The sequence below is a fragment of the Hyperoodon ampullatus genome (genome assembly GCF_949752795.1).
Source record: "Hyperoodon ampullatus genome assembly, chromosome: 3".
In the NCBI taxonomy this organism is placed as follows: Eukaryota; Metazoa; Chordata; class Mammalia; order Artiodactyla; family Ziphiidae; genus Hyperoodon; species Hyperoodon ampullatus.
Window position 1 is genome coordinate 138,679,401 of NC_136916.1, and position 25,901 is coordinate 138,705,301.

A 25,901-nucleotide genomic window follows, 5' to 3' on the forward strand; every position below is an offset into this window, starting at 1 on the left:
AGACACTTCATAATAGACTATGTTGTTATTTTACTGCATTTATTTTTATATTCTGGTTACATATTTAAGTATCACCTACTCAACTACATAACTTGTGTGTGTTTGTGTGTGTGTGTATGCAAACGCACACACACATAGTACATGCTTAATAAATATTTGCTGAATAAATAAATGGATGATTCAATGAGATTTTATTAAACCATGAAACTATTGCTGCTGTATAAACAGTGATTTATATGACAGTATCTGAAATTATTGATCTCTAAGAGTTAGAAAGTTATTTAATTCCTCCATCCATAAAAGGCCTCCGAAAAAATGCCAGAATTTGTGTCCAAAACGGTGTTTGTAAGTACACTTTCCTGAGCAGAGATTCCAAAGCTTTCATCAGATTCTCCAGTGAGGATCTATGATCCTGAAAAGATAAAGAATTACTAAACTAGGGCTTCCCTGGTGGCGCAGTGGTTGAGATTCCGCCTGCTCATGCAGGGGACACGGGTTCGTGCCCCGGTCCGGGAAGATCCCACATGCCGTGGAGTGGCTGGGCCCGTGAGCCATGGCCACCGAGCCTGCGTGTCCAGAGCCTGTGCTCCGCAGCGGGAGAGACCACAACAGTGAGAGACCCACGTATCGCAAAAAAAAAAAAAAAAAAAAAAGAATTACTAACCTAATGTATCCTCTCTATTATATCTCCTCTGTCATATAAGCGACCAACCCAGCTATGCTTACATACCTCCAGTAAAAAGAAACTCACCACCATATGAGGTAGTCCAAGCTATTTTCATATTTCATGGCTTAACTCATGATCGACCACAGTTCCATCCTCCAGAGTCATATAGAACATACCCAGTCCCTATGCCACTTGGCAGCTTTTTATGTATTTTTAGGTGGCTGTCATAACCCATCCTATCTTCTCTTGTGCAGGCTGTAAATCTTCAGTTCTTTCAACCAGAGTCCAGGTTTCTGCTACCATCTCTGCTCCGATGCTCTCAGTACCCTCAACACTTGGCCCAGCCCTGCATGTGGTCAACCCTCCTGGAGCCAAGCACAACTCTCAGCTCCTGGTTCTGGGCACCTTGAGTTAATAAGACTAAGAGTTACTCACCTGGGGGGAAGCTGGCTTGCTCCACTGACTGAGAGTTAACTATGGTTTAAAAAAAGCCTCTATTTCTTTCTTTATATGTGTTGCAGTTTCACTGTGACCCTCCTATTCTGTTCGTAGAGTTAGTCTGAGAATCCTACTGCAAGAAAAATCTCTGGATTCTCAAGTTCTGTCATTCCAAGTTTTAGCTACTGTCTCCCTCACCCAGCTTTTCTCTCTCACTCTAGTTCTGATAGGTTTTCATCTAGGTTAATGCCTTACAAGTATGCTACTTTCACTGCACAGTCTTTTATGCTTATCCTGTATATAATGTCCAGAATTTTTAGCTGTACTTAGCAAGAGGGATAAGGAAAAGCTGTCTACTCCCTCTTTCCAGAAGTATTAATCTATTTATGGAAGACTTTTAAATCTATAGAGCTGTAAGACTAGCATGCAAGTACCTACAAGCCCACAGGGCCAATTAATTTAAGCTTGTGGGGAGAGGTGGGGGTGAGGTGCAGGGGCTGGCTTTCACTGTGATAGCCTCTCTGGGAGACAGCCTCTTCCAGACTACCATGCACACATGGGGCAGCTTTCTACACTTACTGCCCTTCCACTGAGCAGGAGATTAAGAATAGACCTCACCTGGCCCCTATGTGCATGCCTCAGCCCTGCTCCAGCCACAGTTCACTCTTTAGGACATGAAGAATGGGGTGGGTCGCCACTCCAACTGCACTCTTCGTAGCCAAAGTGTCTCCCAATGTGGATTGCCAGAACCAGCTTCTCCCCAGCCCCACTCTTCCTCACTCTCCTGCCATTCCCCACTAACATTTGGCTGAGGTTCAGCTAAGCACAGCAAGCATTTTCTATTAAAACACCTAGGGCCGAGGTGACATGATTTTTTTCTCAATCTTTATTCTCTTAGACCTCTCTTCTGCATCTGACAGTGCTACCAGGCTTCCTATTAGTAGTTCCTTACAGATGTAGAGTAATTTGCAATTTGCATGTACCTCCTCTTGTTATCTCATTTTATCCTCAAAACAGCCCTATAAGGTAGCCAGGACAATGGTATCATGCCCATTTTACATATGAAGAAACTGAGACATAAAGCAAATTTGCCCACATTGACAATGATATTAGGTGCCAAAGCCAAGACTAGACAAATCTGTCTTCTTGGTCAAGACTAATTCTATACCATGCCATCTTGAGTTCCATGATACTATAATAATGAGGGGAGTTACCACCTAATTGCCGGGCACTCTACAAGACCTAGTGCCACATACACAGAATCTAAGGCTGAGGGAGGTTCAATAACTGGCCTAATGTCACTCAGCTAGTAAGACACAAGGAGCACTTGCTCTGTTCTTGGTCCTTTGTTCCTCCCATACTACATAATCTCTTCCAAAAAAACTAATTTATTCTATAGCTTCTCTTCTAATTTTCTTTTAATTTTTAAAAAATTTTAAATTTATTTTTGGCTGCATTGGGTCTTCATTGCTGCACAAGGGCAGAGGACTAAGGACAGAATCATACGATGCTTTTACAATATGGAATTAGTTAATGAATTCCCCAAACATTTTAGAATATATCAAATATTTATGGAATTAGAGTCTGTAGTAAAAAAAATGAAAAAGATAGTTCAGGAAAAAAGAATAAGTAAAAGAGATGCTTGCAGATAGCATGTTTCACATTTAGGTTAATAACCCCAAATTGTAAAAAACTGTAGTTCTCAAGAGGCAGTATGTTACATTATAGAGTTTTTCTCAACAATGGAGAACTAGAGAAGAATTTAAAGATGGCCACAATTCTGTGGAGAGTGCATTTTTTAGAGAGCCAACTTGAAGTTAACTGTGGTTTTTGTGATGAGTACTGTTTCTGGTTTCATTTGTGAGCTGTTCACTCTTGAGAAATATGCCTTCTCTAACAACCACAGGTAAGGTTAGGTGTATTGTTTTCTCTTATGAAGGAATAAAGATCTTGGTATAACTTAACACTTTCCTTTCTGTTTCCCCCAATAAACAGCAACCTCACTTGTGCTTAAATATCAGTAACTGAGAGGCAATCTATCTCTTTTCTGGGCAATTCTAATTATTAGAACTTTCTCCTTCATTAAGTGAAATGCGTTTCTCTGATTTACCCACCAGTTCCAATTTGGCCGTGTGAAATCACCTCGGTCAAGTCTTCATTTGGTTAATAAGATTTCTTCTAGTATTTGAATTTTACTTTCAGATCTCCTTTCATTCTCTTATTCTGGCTAAAAAGTCTTAATTTTTTCAACCATTTCTCAAACAGAATTTTTTTTTCTAGAAGTCACACCAATCTAGTCACCTTTCACTGTACTACAGTGTCTCTAAACCATGGCACCCATCATTTAGTATAAGATTCCAAATTTTGTCTGCTTAGAACAGAATCTAGGGGAACTATTACCTCACATAATGTGTACCCAAGGCTTTCTATTAATACTACCTAAAATTACATAAGATATTTTAGTAATTTCACCATACCACTAGCTCATATTTAGTTAATTACAACCCTCAAAGTTCCCATCCCCCACAATGAACTATTTTAAGTTGTGTCTCCTACATTCTGAACATATTAAATAGAATTTTGCAGAACCTACAGTCAGAAATTCATAATTTTACAGGCTACTATTCTTCCCTCCCCTCTAAAATCCCCTAGCTTTGAAGCCCAGGCCACTGTGTCCTTTCCTAAAGATATCAGCACCAGTTCACCGTATTCTCCAATTGCTACAATCTTTGCAATTTCAGAAATCATGTAGGTAATTATCTCACTCCCAGTCTTACCATTCTTCTGGACGCCACTCCTCTGATGACCTTGTCCTCCACTACATCTGTTTCCCAATCCCCTCAATAACTGTACCCCCTCCATAATCTCCATATCAAACACTCCATCGTGAATCTTATCCTTTCAGCCCCCTTACTCTAGTACCCCGGCTCCTGCTCTTCTTCAACCCTGCCAGTACGCACAACCCACTGTTCACATTATCTTTTCACTGTGCTTCATCCCCCTCTGTCCTCCTTCCTCCTCCCCGGATTCCACAACCCGCCAGTACTCTCACTGCCTTGCACACATCCTTAACTCCACTGCCCATCTCATCTTGTCATACTTACCAGAAAAAAACAAAAACCAATCCAACTGTCCACCTACTTGAAATCAACACTGATGGGAAAAAAAGACAACATGTATGGTAACTGGTCTCGCTTTAAGCTCATGACCTTCAACTCCAAGTGGGCACTGGGGATGCTTAGAATTCCTACCATTTCCCCTAGACGTTTCACTCTCCCAATCTCCTACACAAAACTTGTATACCTTCTCCCTTCCTCTCAAACTTCCAACTCCACTCTTGCTTTCACTCTGCTGTTGACCTTTCTTCCTATTTCATTGAACTTCTACCTATCCTCAGCCCCACCCCTGCACCTGTGCCCTCTTCTCTGTCTTTCCTCCAGTTATATCCGTGAACTGTCCTTACGTCTATCTAACATCATCCCTCCACTGTGTCCTGATCCATTTCCCCTCACCTGCTCAGGGACATAGTACAGGAAATGCCTCCTCCCTCTCCTGTACCATCCATCTTTCCACCCCTATTAAATCATTTGTATCATCTTACAAATACACTTTAATATCCCCCATAGTAAAAAATAATTAAATAAAACTTTCCCTTCTCTTGATCCCAACCCTCCAGGTAGTTATGTTCCTATTTTTCTAGTTTCCTCCTTCAAAAGAGTTATGTCTATAATATTGTCTCTCATTTTCTCCTTTCTCATTTTCCCTAAAACTCATTCCAACCAAAGTTTCCCCCAACAATTCACAATAAAACAGCTTCATCAAATTCATGGCTTCCTCATTGTCAAATCCAATGGCTGATTCTCAGTCCTCATCTTACCCAACCTACAAGCAGCATTTGACAGAGTCAATCATTCCATCCCTCTTAACATACATTTCTCTGCCTTCTGGAATCCCACTTTTTCAGTTCCCCCTCTACATCATTAAGCCATTTTTACTCAGTTTCCTTTGCTTGAAACTCTGAGTATTTGGGTATCCCAGGACTCCTTGACCTCTTCACTGTCAAAACTCACCCTCTGTTGGTGATCTCAACTCTATGCCAACAACTCCAAAATGTACATACTCAGACCAGACCATTCCCCACCCCTGACCTCTACACTACCTGCTTGACATCACTGCTTGGCTATCTAATGAGCATTTCAGAGTTAGCATTTGCAAAACCAAACTCCTGGCTTTTCCCCAAAACCTGCCCCTCCCAAAGTCTTCCCAATCCCAGCTAATAGCAACTCCACTCTTGCATTTGCTCGGGCCATAAAATGGTGTCATCCTTAATTCTTTTCTCTCACACCCGTACAAAACCCATTAGGGATACACTGTTAGCTTTACACTTAGAATATATCTAGAATCCAAGCACTTTTCACCCCCTCCAATGTATCACCCCAGTGCAAGCCACTATCATCTCTTGCTTGCATTATTACAATAGCTTCCTAGTTGATCATTCTTGCTCCATATTCCTCCCCTCCTCCCCCATTTTAGATTCTCAACACAGTACAGAGTGATCCATTAAACTTAATTTAAAACTTAACTCTAAACATGTTCCTCCCCTACTGTAAACCCTCCAGTGGCTCCCATTAAACTCAGAGTAATATCCAAAACTCTTAAAACGGCCTATAGGACCTAATCTGCCCATCACACCTCACCCTGCACTCTGAGCCCATCTCCTACCATTTTCACCTTGTTCACCCCAGTTCAGTGACCTCCCTGCTATTCCAGGGAGTACTTTCACCCAGGGCCTTTGCACAGACTATTCCTTCTGCCTAAAATGATCTTCTGCATCTGCATGACTTACTCTGTCACTTTCTTCAAGTCTTTGCTTTAATGTCACCTTATCAAAGAGGACTTTTTTGACTATCTCTCTCACTCTACTGCTCTATTTTAACTTTCTCCTTAGGACTTATCATACCTTGACTTTTTTTTTTTTTTTTTTTTTTGCGGTACGCGGGCCTCTCACTGTTGTGGCCTCTCCCCGTTGCTGAGCACAGGCTCCAGACGCGCAGGCTCAGCGGCCATGGCTCACGGCCCCAGCCGCTCCGCAGCATGTGGGATCTTCCCGGACTGGGGCACGAACCAGTGCCCCCTGCATCGGCAGGCGGACTCTCAACCACTGCGCCACCAGGGAAGCCCTTGACATTTTGTTCTTTGTCTCCTCTCTGTCTTCTCTCCTTCCCTGCCTACACACACACACACACACACACACACACACACACACAGAGGAGATAAACTTTTTTTTTTTTTTTTTTTTTTTTTGTGGTACGCGGGCCTCTCCCTGTTGTGGCCTCTCTCGTTGCGGAGCACAGGCTCCGGACGCGCAGGCTCAGCGGCCATGGCTCACGGGCCCAGCCGCTCCGCGGCATGTGGGATCTTCCCGGACCGGGGCACGAACCTGTGTCCCCTGCATCGGCAGGCGGACTCTCAACCACTGCGCCACCAGGGAAGCCCAAGAGATAAACTTTTATCTGTCCTTTTCTGTACCGTATCTTTAGTGCTTAGAACAATGCCTGGCATAGAGCAGGGGTTCAATAAATAATAGTATAATCATGAATTAATTAAATAATGCTCTATTGCTGAATTTGATGACAATGGTTGCTGCTGAAGAGGGATAACAGCTGGCTGGTTGAAAGACTGAGTGTGAATACTTCCTTTTCTCTGAATACCCTTTTGTAGCTTTTAAATTTTAATATCACGTGCATGTGCTTCTTACCCCAACAAGGAATTTTTTAAATTAGAGTAAAAAATATTTTAATAAAAAGAATTTGCTTTTGAGTTAACATTAAAATCAAAAATTTTAAATAGCAGTGCTACCCTCTACCATATCAATCATCTTTTGAAACTTTGTGCCATTTGCAAAATTAAAGAGCGTGCTTTCTAATGTAAGTTGAGTACTTTCTAGAGTTCCTGTGCATTAGTAAGTGCTGTGCATATGTTGGTGATTCAGAATATGAAAAAGAGAAAATTATGTTTTATGGGCATTATTTTTTTAGTGAACAAATGGGAATTGCTGGTGATCAACATGTTTATTATTTTCTAAGGGTTTATAAATATTCAGCATAATAATGCATTCTTAGATTCTACCAGCACTCAGCAACAAATATATTGGCTTGTAAGTTTTAAATATCCATTGTTTTCCCTTTTCTGAAAATCATTCCCCATTTCAACTTTTCTAAAATTAGTCTTATTCTCAAGAGATACTAGGAATGACATCAAAACTGCTCACCACACTCATTCTATACCATGAGATATAAAGTAGCTGGCTCCGAAGAACCAATCTTATCAGAGCAGTGATACAGTATTCTACTTGCTGTTTACTTATCCTGGGCTTTCAGTCTTTCTTTCCGTATGTTTTAGATTGCCCAGCTTAAGAATCACTGTCCATTTTACTTATTTATTTTTAAATGATCAACTTTCGTGAACTTCCATTATCTCATATAGATATAAGACTAAAAAAATAGAAAAAAATGTTTTCCTTGTGATGAGAACTCAAACTCTCTTAACAACTTTCATATATTACATACAGCACTGTTAATTATATTAATTATGTTGTACATTACATCCTGAGTACTTATTTATCTTATCTGGAAGTTTGCACCTTTTGACTACCTTCAACCAATTCCCCCTCCACCCACCCACCCCACCTCTGGTAACCACAAATCTGATCTCTTTTTCTATGAGTTTGTTTGTTTGTTTGTTTTGGAAGTATAATTGACCTACAATACTATGTTAGTTCCTGTTACACAACATAGTGGTTCAATATTCCTATACATTTCAAAATGATCACTGTCCATTTTAAATAATACGGGTTAAATGTGAACTGAGAAACTCTTCCCTCTCCTTTTTTTCATTACTCTCACTAGAGCGTCTTCCACAAGCAGTGAGCCTCTCTAGTTCATGTTCTTCTCATTGTTCTTTTTGCCCTCAAATATTATTTAAAGAAATAAAACTGGTTGTCTTTCATCTTTTGACCATATTCTTTCATGGAAAGCATTCCTGTGTGGTTGTATTAGTCTCTTGAAATATGTCTTTTATTTTCACTGCCGTCTATATTTTACAGTGCCTTTTTTCAAATCTCCCTTAGTCACCACTGAGATAATTTCCTTTAAATTTAAAATAAAAGCACTACTAACTAATACAAGGATCTCTAAGTACTATTTAGCCACAGTTACTTCTATGAAGAAGATAGAATTAGCTAGATAGTTAGGTAGATAGATAGATTTTGTTTTCCCCCAGCTATGCCCTTTGAGCAAGCTATGCTAGTATTTATTTATCCTATGTCGACCTCAGAAAACTAATTCATGCCTGTGTGCCCATGTGGTTAGATTATTATAATATCCTTCTAAACAGTCTTCCAGCAACGACTTGGGAATGAGGAAAATGAAAAATGACATAAAAGAACTGTTTAACTAAATACTAATGTGAAACAGAAAGGTGCACATGTCCTAGGAAACCAAAACCTGTGTTTAGCACAGATCCTTACACAAAGGAGGCATTCAATAAATGTTTACTAAATTGAATTGAATCTCAATGGTCTCTCATTTTACAGATAATAAAAACTTTACACAAAATTTTTGGAAGCTTTGTCTATCTTCCAGGCTATGCAAGATAGACAGTATAATGAACAAAATAATCCACAACTCTTCTCCAAACCCTCAGAGTCAGAAGTAGAGGAACAGCCTAGAGAAGAGATGGGAGCAAGAAGGTCTATGGTGTATCTGAGGGACAATGAGTAGGATGGGTTTCCTGGAACAGTGAGTTCATGAAAAGGATGTTATGCTGAAAGCTCTGATAAAATTTATTTATCAATGTATTTTTAGGGTATGTGTTTCTAAATTTTAATTTAACCTAATTTGAATTCCCAATATGAAAGGATAAGTACTGTAGTTACTGCCAGAAATGTCATTGATTATATTCAGAGCCTATGTCCAGAGAAATAAATTGCATTAGAAACTCTTATTTTTCTTATAGGTCCTGTAAAATATTGTAAAAGCTAGTGTACTGTTCCTTCCCATTTCAATAGAACTGTAGCTTTCTTAAAAGGTGAAAGAAAACAGAAGACTGAAATTTACACCTTCTGAAGAGGATTGCTGGGAATGACTCAAAAATTTTTAAAAATGTACACATCTATCAAGCGTATCCAAAAGAAAAGACAGCTAATCCAGTCTCTACATGGATTTTAGAAGATGATTGGTAATGTGTATGGTACAATTTATTATATTAAACAGAATAAATGCAGGACATATAAACATTTCTGAAAGGTATTTAAATCATGATGGATTAAGAATAGTTTTTTCCAATAGAGTATCACATTCAGCATTTGAAAAATATAAATTTATGAGCACTGTAGTCCAGGTAAATTTGAAAAATACCTCTCTCTCCCTCTCTCACTTCCCTCCCCCTTGGCAATCATCTAGAAATTTAAGTCAAATTATCTATAAGTCAATATCACTAAAGCGAATCATCACACTGGGCTGCTTTCTCCAGACCATTCTCCACTCTCTTATTCATTTTGCCTTCCATGCATGAATCAGTCAATGAGTTAATTTCCAAAGTGGCCAATGAGTTAATTCTTACCATTGCATTTTGTTCAAATATTCTATTTTAAATTCTTCCTTTAAACAAAGAGTGATTCTTCTATCCTGGTGTTATTGTATGCTCCTTTTGAATAGTTTCCAGGAATAAAATAACTGATCGTGAAAAAACAAAAATGTTGCTCTTCACATTCTTTGTATAAAGTTATTCGATGATGGCACTGTTTCATGATTAACAATCTAACATGTTGTAGCCTACATATAGTGCATTAAATGTTCCCTTGGCAACAAACATCATATCATATGCCCATTATCAATTTTAGACATGAAAAATTGTAGCTTTAGAAAAAAGTGTTACTTTTTGTTAAGGACATTTCCATCCCACAAAAGGGACAGAAGCAATGAGAGTATCTGTACTGATGGAGTACGGGTAGAGAATACAGTACTGACAGAGTTTTATAGTGCAACTTTAATGATCTTTAAACATATATTCATTCCAGGACATCACTGAGAAATATTTTTGGAAATATTTCTTTAGGAACTTTAATTACCATCAATGTATAAAAATCAATAACATAATTTCTGTCCAGATAGCATGATTAGTGGTGTTTTTCAGAAAAAAAGTTTTTAAAACATCAATATCTGTCTTAAATTTTAGAATTCCATTTGAGAAAGAAACAAAAGCTATTTACAGTGCATCACACTCAAAGTCTAAGTTGCTTCTTAGTTTGATTTGAGTCCCAAAGAGCACCATTCTTTTAAAAAAAAAAAAAAAGGAAAGCCATGTGCTTAATAGGCTTCCTCTGGATTTTGTCCCTGATTTAAGTTGAGGATGCACCTGCTGACTCTGCTTATTGCAACAGAACTGCCAAATAACAGATAAGGAAGCTGGCCCAGATTTTATTTGAATTTTTTAAGATCTAGTTATTTATTTAGATATCATTTCTGGCATCTGGGACTCTTATAACAGCCCATACAGTCTACTTAAAAAGAAACATACAAACTTAAAACATTAAACAACCAACAACTATATGAGAAATTCCTTCAAGTAGCAATAATAAACAAAAATTTCTATATAAATACGCAAACTATGTGCTCCTTCTGCCTCCCTTCATTCTCCTCCCATCCAAAGTTAGCATCATGTTCGATTTTATTAGTGTATTTGTTGCCTAGGATAGGAAACCCCTAATATATTCAACAAAGTAAAATATTTCTATAGTAATATTAAAAATTTCAAATGCCTACTTTGTCACAGTTGTTCTAGGCATTTTGTATATAGCAACTATTTTAGTGGATAGTATATTACTGAACAGGGGGCGCTTAGCTTCCTCTCCCTAGTTCACCTAACCTTGGGGACACCAATGGGAGGTGGGCAATGTTTATAAATGATTTACTTTGATGACAGTGGATAAAGGTTCTGTACTATGAGCTACTCTCAACGAAGAACGGTAACGGTAAACCAATGAAATGTGTACCTTCCTTTGTCTATTAGCTTCTGCCATCTTCTTTTGCAATTATAAAAAGTTTTGTTTTCTCTCCATTTAGATGAAGAAATTGAGATCTCTCTTAGTCTTAAATCCTCCCCTCCTCCACATAATAACTAATATATGACAAATGGGGTTTTCTGCTTTTGAGTCTTTCTTTCCTTTTCCTTTCTCTCTTTTCTCTTTCTTTACTTTTTTTCTTCCCTTCATAATGCTTTATTCGACACATTCCCTAAACCTCCTTTCCTCAGCTCAAATCGTTTGTACTAGAGAAGACTTAAGACTACCTAAGGACTACCTAAGACACTCCACACGACCCTTAAGAGAGGCAATGGCTTAAGAAAGGGGTTCCCCTAAATCAGCTGCCATGAACAAGCATGCCAGTCCCGCCCCCCTTCCCCTCCTGCAGAATCACCCAGCACCCCGCCTTCAAGAGCTACATTTCCAAAACTACACAACTCTCATTCCACCACAGCAAAGCTTTCTCCGGGAACAACACAACACAGCACCCGCTACCCCACTCCCTGGAAACACAGAGCTACCCAAGCCGGCAGCCCCTCCCCAAAGCTCGCCTCAGGCATCCTTCGGACAGAATGCTTCAGGATCCCTGGTCCCCGCTGAGCACCAACGTGCTCCAGTTCGGAAGGGGAAGTCAGGCGAAAGGAGGGCGAACCCAGGGCAATTTCCAAAGGACCAGGCAGGTTCAGACTGATGGTAAACTGTGCCTGAACACTCACCGCCACTCAAGCCCTCTAACACCTCAGCCAGCGGCCGCTCTAAAGGGTTGCAAGTTTCACAGCTCCCTTGGAGATGGAAGCATCCGGGCAGCTGGGAAACAAGGGTTCTGGGCGGGAGCCGCCACAACTCCCAACCTTCTGGCAACGCTGTCCCTCTGGAATTAGACGCACCTGGGCGTTTCGGTTTAGTGTGCGGGGGGAGGGGGAGATAGAGGAGGTAAAGGGAAAGGGGCTAGGAGTAGGGTGTGGCGATTCTTGGAGGGAAGGAAGAGTTAAAGTCACATCTCTGTCCTGGATCGAGCAGGGTCTAGGGGCAGCAGGCCCGCCCGTCGCTTTGTTGTCAGCGTCCCCCGTCGCTGGCGCGCGCCGGGCGCACAAACACGCCTCAGAATATCATCCCAACTGGCCAAGCGGGCCCTACAGCCCCCAGCCCCTTCCAAGAAGGAAAAAACTTGTACACAGGCGCGGCGGCAGCCAGGATGCTGCGGTGTGCCTCTGAGAACAACTTTGAAAGCCGGAAAAATAATGATAATGAAATAAAAGGATCAGTAGTATTTTGTTTTCTTCCGAGCCTTTGGAAAAATAAAATTTCTGTCCCTACCAGTCCGCTAATATTTACAGTCGCCTGTGGCGAAGGGGGGTTAAGGTTGTTGCTCAAGATAGAGAGCTCTAGGTAGGTGCATAGGCGAGCTGCAGAGAAGGGGACCGGGTGGGGGACCCGAGTCCCCGACGCCATTTGCGGGGCAGCGGCGCCCGCCCGCCTTACCTGTGGATGCAGTTTCCATGGCAACGGGCGGCGGCCGGGCGGGGCCCGAGCCCAGTTCCCGCGGCGCAGCTTCTCGGGCACCGGAGCCCAGCCCAGGTCCGGGCTCCCCCGCCTGCGGCTCGGGCTTGGCCCCTTTCGGCGTCACCGCTTCTTCCTCCCCCTCGCCCCGGTCCCAGAACCACTGGGACCCGGGACTGGCCAGCGACAGCAGCTCTTCTTTGGGATCTGGCGGCGCGGCCATAGCTGGCAGTTCCCCGGGCGCAGCGACGGCTGCTTGGCGGGGCCGAGGTGCAGTGACTGGGCGGGCGGGCGGGCAGGCGCTCCCTCCTGCTGCCCCCGCCGGGACTCAGGGCTTGGGGAGGTTGCGGTGTCAGCGCCGCCGCCGCCGCAGCTGCTGCAACTCCGGCCGAGCTGCCGCCTGCCGCTTTCCGCGTTTCAGCTCCTCCTCCTCCCCCTCCACTTCCTCCCGGCCCCGCCCCGCCCCGGCCGCTGCCTGCGCTCCTCCTCCTATTGCCGGCGCCGCCGCCGCTGCTGCTTCGCTACTCCCAAGCCTGTCATTACGCAGGTGAAAAAGGCCTGCTTGGTCCGAGTCTTCCTTTGCACATGTCAGCCACCGGTCTGCAGGCCTAGATTAGGGGATGTGCCACATCCACTTGAATCTTCCTCTCATGTGGGGGAGAATCAGAGAGGATGAGCAGGTAGAAACAGCCCCCAGCTGAAGAGTGACTGATTAGGCAAGCTGCCCTCCCAACTCGTAAAGTTAAACCTGGACTGGTGTCCTGGGACCCGAAGCAAAGAAAGGAAGCTGGAGCCCTCAAGGCCACAGTTCTGAGGGTGACCAGTATCATCTGTGGAGGGGACTGGTCTTCGCGGGGAGGGATGAAGATGGTTGTTGACAGATGGAGACGAGGGAATCTGCAACCCCGAGGTTAAATGCTGCATCCATAAACTGTTTCCAAAACAGAACCTAAAATAGTGGAGTACAGGAAAGAGCTATCAGGAGATCCTCCGAAAAAAGCTTACCAGACTTCATTCCTACCAGCACTGAGGGCGAATAAGACAGCAATAGGCAGGACAAAAACAACTTATATTTCCTTTCAGAAACCCTGAGCCAAAGCCATACAAATTATAAGCTGTCTGTGCAGTCTATTTTATTTGAGAAGTTGGACATTCCAGAAAGCTTGCTGCTGCTTCCCCACCCACCCATTTTCCTTTACAGCTCTCTCGGATAAGATGGAAGATATTTGACAGATAAACAGAAATTCAGAGGAGGGAAGTGACTTGGCTTATAATGTATTATTCCTATATTTAGATACATCTTTTCAAACGAGACTTGTGCTTTATTGGTTCCTAAATTGTCTATGAAATGATGTGGTTGGGAAAAAAATAACGCACAGTCCGACACACAGGGTGGAGGAATAAGCCCATCCACTGCTCCTTCTCTAGAGAAGGTGGGGCATCAGGCAAGCTACTGTGAGGCTTTGTGGGATTGCTAAGCCACCATAGACATGCTGAGGATTTCAATTTATATATTCAAAGGCCAACTGCTCCTCAAAAATGCTGAAAGTTAAAAGCCTGAATTCTGCCCGACCTTTTGTTCTGTTCAGTGACAATAAATTAGAGAAAATATGTTCACTCAATAGACAAGAAATATGGCCTACTAGGGCCAGATACCCCGGGGGATATGATGATCACCAAAATTTTACATTATTGATATCGTCAAAAATTATGATGGACATTTTCATTGGCTTGATTGTGGTGATAGCTTCACAGGGGTATACATATGTCAAAATTCATCAGATCACATACTGTAAATATGTGCAATTTAGTGTATGTCAATTATACCTGAATAAAGCTATTTTTTTAAGTTACCCCCTTTGACATTAACAATTATTGGTTACCCTGAACCATCATGGTTTTCAAAATCTTTCCATGGGAAAAATGAGCCTGTTTAAGAAATCTTTAAGGTGAAAAGCTATTACAGTGCTCTCTTTCCATTAAGCTTAATCCTTTCATATAATCAGGGGCATTTCTGAGTTTTTTAACATCCATTGTTTAGAATATCAGAAATACCAGATGGAAACTTCTCACAGTTTCATTATTGACAACATGCCAAGAATATAGAAAACTAATGATATAACACTAAGTGCTTATCGATGGGTACTGAATATTTGAGAATTGTTATGGTAAGGGAATTACATACAGAATTATATGGAGAATGTTATTTTGTTTCTCTGAGAAACACTGATGAAAGTCATCATTTTAAAAAACTGGAGTAACTATGCAAGCCTCACGACTTCCTTCCACCTAAAATGATAAGGAGTTTTGGGATATGGTTCCAATTCTTTTTCATGGTTCATCAGATACTGATCGATACTCTAATTGAGAATGTGTGAAAGAAATAGCCAGTTAAAGTATATTTAGATTTTACTTGTTAGAGAAAATTGAAATTTTCCATTTTGATTGAAAATTTTCATTTCTATTTCCCATTTAATTGAAATTCCACTTTGATAAATTATTCTATTTTTCTCTGCTGAAAAGAGGTGTTCACACTGTTTAGTTTTAGCAATTTTCACAACTATCTTTATTCATTAGGCTCTACTACTGGATGTGGACAAATAATTATCTATTTGGGTGAAGGAATTTTCAACTTTATGCTACGGTTTGAAATTACCAATGTCTATCACTATCATTTATTTCACATTTGCACCCCTGTGAACTGACAAAGCTTGACTAATAGGAAGATGTATGGGCATAACACACAGTTAACAATGGGATTCCAGGGCTTGCAGAGTTGCTCTAAGTTATGAGTTATTCTAAAATACTTTTGTGACAAAGAAAAATGGGGTTGGCACTTTTAAAGGAGTCATAGCAAGGATAGTTGAGACAAAAGAACTGTCAGGTTTTGTCTTAAGCTATTGTTTTTTAGAAGACAAGTTTTGTTCACTTTTTCAAAAGAAGGAATCTGGTAAGGAGCATTTATTTAACACTAGCTTCTTAACTTAGATCAAAGCTTATATCATGGGGAAAGAAGTGTGGGGACATGGAGAAAGAGTACCACAAGTAACACTTTAACCAAGATGAAGTCCTTTCCAGCCTCAATATGAAAGTTATTTAATCGTTCTGTGCCTAAGTTTCCTCATTTGTAATCTGGATATTTTAATAGCACCTCTGCAAAGGATTTGGGGGAGCACTAAATGAGTTGACATAGGTAACGCATGTTATTAAGATTTAATTGCACATGTCAAATTACTTCCAGAAAATGGCTTATAATGGTTAGCACTCTGCCTGCGTATTTCTATTTGTAAAGAACAGAGAGTCAACAGTAACCATTTCAGGCATTCAAAGCAAATTAGATAAGGAATGATATTGAGTGGCTATTGATCTGTTTCTACTAGTAGTTTCTATATTCTGAAAGGCAAACCTTACATAAAGATAAATATACTTCAAAGGTTCTTCTAAGTAGTTGTGTAAAACACACATAGGCATGTATACATATTTCAACTTGCCATTCCTATAACAGGAATGGCAAATAGAGCTCATTGATAGATTAGTAATGAATGCTTGGGGCACTGTGTTGAGAAAGAGTCTTAGATCACATTCAGAGTCAGTAAAAAAGAGCGTCTAGAAAGGTAAGCAATAGCTACATTCAGGCAAGTGAAGGGGGTGTGGCAGCACATGCCAAGTATTTGCCTTCTCTGGTTTATTTAAGAACTTTTAGCATCCAAGCCAAGGCTCTACTTTTGAACCTTTTTAAGAGAGACTGCAACTGTGGAAACACTCCCATCGACTTAGTAAGATAAGTGTTTGACTCAAGATGAGACTCACACTGGAGCCTCAGATTTCTCTGAAATCATTATGTGCAGGGTTGGTTCAGGACTTAATTTGTCTATGGAGCATCCAGCTCATTTTGCAACATGGTTTTCACCCTTCCACAATATGTAGAAGCTCTTGAATTTGATCAGGAAGAGTTCTCCAATTCCTACTGCAGTGAAAGAATGTTTATATTGAAACTAATTTATAGAGGCTACAGGCTGGTGCCCGAGACAGCTGTGTTTTCTCCAGGAGACCACTACATCATTCACAAATGTCGCACAGCACATTTGGAACACACCAGGCTCCTTCTGTCCATAGGGAGTGGCTGCTGTTACTTAATCTGCCATCCAAGGGGATAAAACATAGATGCTTCTAATGCATAAAACATAGATGCTTCCCACTCCAGTAGGGGTGGAAAGAAGAGAGTTGATCACTTTTCATTGAACCCAGTTTCGTTTTTCTTATTTAATTTGCACATCTGAGTAAAACTACAAAGACCTTTTAAAATTTATTTGGGCAAAAACATGAATTAGGAGATCTGAAACTTGAATTCTCCATGCTTTGGACTCACAAAGCCTCTTTTAAAAATTCTGAGCTTGACAAGAAAACTGAAATATACACATGATAAAGGTAAATTTTCTCTGAATAGGTTCTTTGAAATTTACAAACAGATCTCATTTAATACATGCACATATACATGACTTTAATTTCCAAAATTTGATAAGAAAAATGGTAACTCACTGTAATTATTAATTTTTTATTTATTTGATGACCAATGAATCTGGAGTTTTTTCATGTGCTTCTTGATAATTTGTATTTCTTTTTTAAAATAACAGCTTTATTGAGATATAATTTGCATATAGTACAGTTTAAAGTATATAATTCTATGATTTTAACTATCTTCACATGGTTGTGCAATCATCACCACAATCAATTTTAAAACATTTTCATCACTCCAAAAAGAAACCTCATACATGTTAGCAGTCACTCTCCATCCCTACCACCTCATATCCAGTCCTTGGCAATCACTAATATATTTTCTGACTCCATAAATTTGCCTGTTGTGGATACTTCATATGAATGGAATCATACCATATGTGCCCTTTTGTGACTGGCTCCTTTCCCTTAGCATAAGATTTTCAATGTCCATCTGCATGATAGCATGTATCAGTATTCCATTTCTTTTTATTGATGAATAATACTCCATTGTATAGATATAACACAATTTGTTCATCCATTCATCAGTTGATAGACATTTAGGTTGTTTCCACTTTTTGATTATTATAAATGATGCAGCTATAAATATTTGTGTATAAGTTTTGGGGGGTAAGTTTTCTTTTATCTTGGGTATATACCTAGCATTAGAACTGCTGGATCATATGGGAACTCTGTGTTTAATTACTTGAGGAACTGTCATACTGCTTTCCAAATCAACTGGCCCATTTAAAAATCTCATCAGCAGTTTATGAGGACTTCAACTTCTCCACATCCTTGCCGATACTTGTTATTATCTGTCTTTTCATTACAGCCATCCTAGAGGGTGTGAAGTAGAATCACATTGTGGTTGTGATTTGCATTTCCCTGATAGGTAATGGTTTCAGCATTTTTTTCATGTGCTTATTGGCCATTTGTATATCTTCTTTGGAGAAATGTCTATTCAGATCCTGTACCCATTTTTAAATTGGGTTATTTTTCTTTTAATATTGAGTTGTAAAATTTCTTTAAATATTCTGGATACAAGTCCTTTATCAGATATATGATTTGCAAATATTTTTCTTTCATTCTGTGGATTGTCTTTTTACTTTCTTGATGTCCTTTGCAGGAAAAAATTGTTTAATTTTTATGAAGTTCAATTCATCTATTTTATCTTTTGTCACTTGTGATTTTGGTGTCATATCTAAGAAACAATTGCCTAATCCAAGGTCAAAAGATTTACAGCTATGTTTTTTTCTAAGAGTTTTATAGTTCCAGGTCTTAAAATTTGGTGTTTGATCCATTTTGAGTTAATTTTTACGTATCTTGTGGGCAATTTGTCTTTCTTATTTTGTAAATTGCCTTTTGTGTCCCATGTTTACTTTTCCAAGTTTTTTTTTCTCATATATTTTAAAACGCTCTTTGTATTATATTTTTGTCATTTATGTTACAGATATTTTTCACATTTTATTTTCAAGGATGATGAGAAAACCAAGGTTCTGAAAAATCTTCAGAGACTTCTTCAAAATCACATGGCTAATGCAGCTGTTATTAAAGTCTAAGTCTTCTGATTCTATACCTCATGCTCTCCAACTTAAAAGTCCTGACACAGTATAATCAATTTTACAGTTTGTACACAGTATGTCATTAACAATAGCCTAGATCAATAGAGCTCAAGATAAACTACAGAGGTAGTCAAGATTAGTGATCACAAACTACATCCAAAGTACTCAGAATTTAAAGCAAAATCACCAGCATCAAGCCCAAGGGTTGGAATGTCCCATGCCAAAGTCAGAACCCTGGACAGCTCAGTATGAGCATTAGCCAAAAACCAGTTTTCTTCTAACTTTAGACTGTAATCACTGCAACCCCAGATTAGTCGTTGACTCATACTTTATGGGGTTAGTTCCAATTTAAGGGGTTCTGGCCTTATTAATATGATCCCAACCTCTCTTGGTGAAGAGGGTCATACCATCTTCCAAGAGTCTGTAGTCTTGTCAGATGACATACCTTCATCTTTGGGCCAGAAAAATATGTTAGAAAATCCTAGGTCCCGGGGGCTTCTTTGGGGTTAGCCTGGTCTGAGGAGAAAATGTTTTCTTTCTTTTCTTTCTTGCAGCTCTTTATCCATCAAGATGCCTTTTCATCAAATGTAGGGACTAAGCAGGAAATCCACTATAAGTGGGGACCTAAAACAGAACTTGGCAGAAGCTTAAGTTTATGTGAGAGTGCCAAGGGAATTAAGGGGAATACTGAGGTAAAAGGGCTCAGAGCCAGGCTGTATTTATAATTCCATATACACCATAATATAAGTTTGACCACTGGTGTCACAGAGTAGATAGGACCACACAAACTCTGTGGCTTGTATGCCTTATGAACTGTCCCGTCGTTGGTCATTTATCTCACTGATCCCTATTTGGTTACAGGTGTAAAGCTGTGATAAATCAAGATAAGCCTATCATAACCGGGAAAATAACCTAAGTGAAGGTCCTGATGATAGTAGAAGGTTCCAAACAGAAGTCCTTAACATGAAGATGGTGCAGGATACCTACACATAGTCAGTAAAGAGAAATACTTATTTCACTTGAATAAATAAGCAAAATAGAGAACATTGGGCTCTGTCTCTTTGAAACAGGCTTAGCATCATAGAACATCACTCGAGGGGTTAGCTTCCTGTTTTAAAAGCAATAGGTCGACCACCTTATGTAGAGAAACAATTGTTCTGCAGAAACATCTAGATGATACTATGGAATAATGTTATTCTTCAACAGAATCATGGCTTCCTGTGCAACTTTATTTTGGAGACTTTAAAAAGATCTTAGTACCAAATGTTGCTCCTACTCTAGCTTGTCAATGGTGTTGGAAATTCAACATTTTGACTTTATAATTTTGGAAGGTCAGTACTGCTGTAAATGGTAGCATCCCCCCATAAGGTAACTCAGTATTAATATCTTATAGTGGATTATCAGATAACTTTACTAAGCTGAGCTTAGATTTTGGTAAGAAAAAGAGAAGAGCCAGCACTTCACACTGCCCAAGTAGGACAGCATGCAGGATTGCAACTGCAGGCCTTAGGAGTCAGAGGAAGATGCTTAACTTCCCCAGGGATGAATATATTTCAGCAAATTATGGACATGTCCAACAATCCTTGCAGATTGTAATAGTGTAGCAGAAATTATCTCTACAATTGTGAAAATGTTTATAATGGTCCATCAACTTGCCATTAGACCATTTGGGACACACAGCCTTGTAGATCATCATAGAAGGGGAAAAGGGAAGAAAGAGTGTAGAATTCTCACCTGTTCCAAAATGCCTCATACTGAAAGTTTCACATATCACTTCTTATAGAATATTGGTCAGAACGGGTCATAAGCCCCAAGTCTAATGCAAAGGACACTGGGAAATGTAAAAGCACATCAAATATTTGGTGAGTCTTATAAACTTTGTTCAAATATTTGTACCAGACACTTTGGGAATACAAAGATGAATCAGCTTTTCAAGATGTTTATAATCAAACCATGGAGATAATAAAATGTGTCTGTGAATAATCAAAATCCAAAGTAGAAGTTGATAAGCACTAGGAAAAAGGCTCAGATAAAGTGTTATGGCAAATTACTGCCATCTGGAGATATCAAGAAAAGCTTTATGAGAGCTATTTGAGAGAGGCTTTGGAAGTTGTAGGATCTGTATATGAGGAGCTGATGAATAGAGATCATTCTGATCTAAGGAACAGCAAGGGCATGGAAGAGAGCAATTATAGGGCACTTACAGAGAAGAGTGACTAAGTACATTTTTCTAGAGCAAAAGGTAGGTAAAGTGGGAAATAAAAATAGAAAAATTGGTTGGGATCAGATTGTGAAGGACTTAGAAAGCCAGGTTAGGGTGTTTGGATTTGTTTTTAAAATAAGAGTTTTAAAGAGACATAAATAGAGGTCATTCAGGAAAAGACAGCAGCAATTAAAATGGATTTTAGGGGAAGAAAACTAATGATAGGGAGGCCGGCTAGCAGGCTATTAAAGTTGTTTTGATGAAGGGCACTAAGAAAGAGGAAATAATAATATAAATGGAGGGACAAATATTAGAAATATTTCAATCAACTGAATTTGGTACCTGACTGAATGTAGGAAGAGTAAAAATTGATCCAAAGAATTTGGGGGACAGATAATTTATAAATGTCATTAATGGAAACTTAAAAACACAGGAAGAGAAGCTGGTTGTAGAATAACTCGTTAATGTTTGGCCATGCAGAATTTAATGTGCAGATAAGACACTTAGGTGAAGGTATCTAGCTGGCTCCTAGAATATGAAAAGGAGGTCAAGGTCAAAGCTGGTGATTGAGATTAGGAGTCACCTAGGTAGAGAGAATAATCCAAGTCATAAGGTTGGATGAGTCTGCCAGGGGAGACAGTATATTGAGATCTGAGAAGCCAGCCAAGAGCACATCCTTAAGAAATACATATTTATTGAATTCAAAGAAGAAGAAAGAATATCCACAGAGATGTGGGGAGCACACCCAAGGGAGGAGTTTCAAGTGTGAGCACCTTCAACAATGTTTAATCCCACAGACAGCCTGATGATGATGATGACTGAATTGGCCATTGAATTTGGCCACTGAATTTGGCCACTAGGAGGGACAGGGAAGAAAGGTGATACTTGCTTAAAGAAGTAAAGGGATTAAAGGAAAGTGTGGGCTTTTAGAAAAGGACAGGAAAACATATAAGCTAAGGGGGAGGATACAGTGGAGAGGGGAAAACTGTAGATTCAAGGACAGGAAATAATTGATGAAGTCAATGGATTAAGATGGAATCAGCACCTGATTCTCCTCGCCTGCCATACCTATCGCTCCAAAAGAAGCAAGTACCCATCCCCTCTTTTTGTCTTTGCCTATGTATTAAACCATTTCATATGGAGCCACCACAACGTCGCTTTCTGGTCTGCTCCTGCTTTCCTTGGATCCTGACCGCTTCCCTGGAGCCTTGAAGGCTCTCATTGCAGCAGATGCTTGACACTTACCTCTGATACATTGACCTCCCTCTCTGTCCACAGCTCACAATCACTTCTAGACTTTTGTCAGCTCCCATCTAGCCTAGAAAAAAAACCTACCCAATCTAGTCTCTCCATAGGACCCCACACCTGGTACAAGCCCTTGAGGGCAAGGATTAAATTTAGAATGTAGGAAACTTAATTCTTTTTCAGAGATAGAAGAAAGAGAATACAAGGCAGATGAACACTGAGAAAAAGTTCAAGCTGGTGAAGAGGGAGATTCACATCAGATGGTTACATGTAAGGCAGAGTCATCTGCAAAGCATGAAGGTGGCAACAGCAGGGTTTCAGCAGAAGAAAAATTGCATGTAAGCCTAGTATTTGTAATTTGTATAGTTTTTTCCAATTGACTTCCATTATAATTTTACAGTACATTTTTTCTCAGCTCTGCTAGACTCTAATTCTTCAAATGGAGAATACCAAAATTATCAAAGAGCTTTCTGACTACTCTTTATCAAAGGCTTTCTAATATGATCTTTCTCTGGAAGGTAATATTGTCAAATGAATAATAAACTTGAACTTTCATCAAAGCATTTTAAGGTATGCTTAAGGTATTTTATTTCTAAAATTTCTTCAGTAACTCCAATAGTTATCCCACTTAGTACAAATCATTATCCAAAACAAACAGAAAAACAAACAAAGAAAACCATCTGAGACTGACTTTCCAGATGGACAGTATTGGACTGATTAGGGATTCTGAAGTCAGGCAAGATTTGAATATCTATTGCATCACTTACTAGCAGTATAGTATAGCAAGAGAGAACAAAAGGGCATTGTGGTATCAGACTTCCTGGGTCCAAATTGTGACTATCCAACCTACTCAACTCAGGGAAATAACTTAACTCCCCCAAAGCCTCAGCTTCTAATATCTGTAATAATAATAGAAGTACAGTCATAATGTAGACCTCATAAGATGACTGTGAAGTTTGCATAAGGTGGGTCATACATTTACGGTTAAGAGCATGAGCTCTGTGTCATGTGGCTTGAATTTGGATACCAGCTCTGTCATGGGCTAGCTGTGAGACCTTAGGTAAGCTATTCTCTGTGTCTCAGCTTCCTCATCTGAAAAATCAGAATAATAATATGTCCCCCACAGGACTGTTGTGAAGATTGAATGACATGATAACATAAAAGACTTAGCATAGTGTCTGATGTATAGTGAGTTCTTTTTTTTTTTAATTTATTTATTTGTTGGCTGCATTGGGTCTTTGTGGCTGTGCGCAGGCTTTCTCTAGTTGCAGCGAGCCGGGGCTACTCTTTGTTGTGGTGCGCAGGCTTCTCATTGTGGTGGCTTCTCTTCTTGCAGAGGACGGGCTCTAGGCATGCAGGCTTTAGTAGTTGTGGCACACGGACTCAGTAATTGTGGCTCACAGGCTCCAGAGCACAGGCTCAGTAGCTGCAGCACACAGGTTTAGTTGCTCCGCAGCAATGTGGGATCTTCCGGGACCAGGGCTCGAACCCATGTCCCTTGCGTTGGCAGGCAGATTCTTAACCACTGTGCTACCAGGGAAGCCCCTATAGTGAGTTCTTAATAAACTCTATTTATTATTTTGTATTTAGCGTAATGCCTGACATATAGTCAGCACTCAATAAATGGTTCTAAATTATTCTAAAGGGAAAGCTCTTAGTGTCTCTTCAAGACACTTTGATCCCGTAATAAATACTGGTTTACCTAAAGCCTAATTGACAATGCCGGCATACCAATTACCATTAATGGGATGCATTTTCACAAAATGTAGAAAGCTGGGCTTCTGAAAACTAAATTACCCTAGAAATAAGGGTACATTAAACACTGCACCTGAGCAGGACACATGTAAAGCACAAACAGCTGCAAGATATTAAGTAGGTGCTCCGACGTGAACAAAAAAGCAAAATAATTGCAAGCTGAAGAAACATCATAAAAATCAATGGATGCAGAGCCACAGGAAACGATGCCCCTGTTTTGTTACAAAATGCTAAGATACAGCAGTGCTGAGCTGACCAGCTGGACCCACTGCCAGGAGTGCTGCTGTGAAAGTACATTGAAAAGACTGCAGCTCGGGCTTTCCTGGTGGCGCAGTGGTTGAGAGTCCGCCTGCCGATTCAGGGGACACGGGTTTGTGCCCCGGTCCAGGAAGATCCCACATGCCGCGGAGCGGCTAGGCCTGTGAGCCATGGCCGCTGAGCCTGCGCGTCCGGAGCCTGTGCTCTGAAACGGGAGAGGCCACAACAGTGAGAGGCCCGCGTACCGCAAAAAAAAAAAAAAGAAAAAGACTGCAGCTCAATATCAAAAAAACAAACAACACAATCTAAAAATGGGCAGAAGACCTAAATAGATATTTCTCCAAAGAAGATATACAGATTGCCAACAAACACATGAAAGAATGCTCAACATCATTAATCATTAGAGAAATGCAAATCAAAACTACATTATGACATCATCTCACACCAGTCAGAATGGCCATCATCAAAAAATCTACAAACCATAAATGCTGGAGAGGGTGTGGAGAAAAGGGAACCCTCTTGCACTGTTGCTGGGAATGTAAATTGGTGCAGCTACTATGGAGAACAGTATAGAGGTTCCTTAAAAAGCTAAAAATAGAACTACCATATGACCCAACAGTCCTACTACTGGGCATATACCCCGAGAAAACCATAATTCAAGAAGAGTCATGTACCACAATGTTCATTGCAGCTCTATTTACAATAGTCAGGACATGGAATCAACCAAACTGTCCATCAACAGATGAATGGATAAAGAAAATGTGGCACATATATACAATGGGATATTACTCAGCCATAAAAAGAAATGAAATTGAGTTATTTATAGTGAGGTGGATGGACCTAGAGCCTGTTATACAGAGTGAAGTAAGTCAGAAAGAGAAAAACAAATACCGTATGCTAACACATATATATGGAATCTAAAAAACAAAAAAGAAAATGGTCATGAAGAACCTAGGGGCAAGATGGGAATAAAAACGCAGACCTACTAGAGAATGGACTTGAGGATACGGGGAGGGGGAAGGGTAAGCTGGGACAAAGTGAGAGAGTGGCATGGACATATATACACTACCAAATATAAAACAGATAGCTAGTGGGAAGCAGCCGCATAGCACAGGGAGATCAGCTCAGTGCTTTGTGACCACCTAGAGGGCTGGGATACGGAGGGTGGGAGGGAGGGAGATGCAAGAGGGAAGAGATATGGGGATAAATGTATATGTATAGCTGATTCACTTTGTTATAAAGCAGAAACTAACACACCATTGTAAAGCAATTATACTCCAATAAAGATGTTTAAAAATAAATAAATAAAATCAGTAGTAAAAAAAAAATAAAGACTGATATATGTTGACCAAAAGTTATTTCAGTTCTGTAAAGGTGAACTTCTTCCTATATGTTGTGTTAAACAGGGAATCATTGAGTTCTTGGGATGTCTTTTTGCTCATTGATTTATATGCACATTTTATAGAAGTGACTAGCATACAGTAGATACTTAATACATTTGGGCTAAATAAATGAATGAAGGGTCCCACTAGAAGAAGAGACATTGGGGATCCTTTAGACTAAGCAGGGCCATCACCTCCAAGGGACACTACTCCATATGAGTCCTGAGATATCTACCCAGGGTCTCCACCAGATACCTCCAGATGCTATGATTTCCTGGTTCTGGCTTTGATGCACATTTTCCTTCTGGAGATT

General features: G+C 40.0%; 1 protein-coding gene across 2 annotated transcripts in view; it reads right to left on the bottom strand.

Annotated features, from left to right (window-relative positions):
- RTN1 (reticulon 1) overlaps positions 1-12,912 on the bottom strand; it is a gene marked incomplete at both ends in the record, with an annotated part of 234,498 nt that extends 221,586 nt beyond the window's left edge. For both annotated transcript variants that reach the window (XM_079700820.1, XM_079700819.1), the window contains one exon: positions 12,672-12,912. In XM_079700820.1, coding sequence (XP_079556946.1) covers positions 12,672-12,912 — 241 coding nt within the window. The remainder of the gene's footprint in view (positions 1-12,671) is intronic.
- Between the last annotated feature and the right edge of the window lie 12,989 nt (positions 12,913-25,901).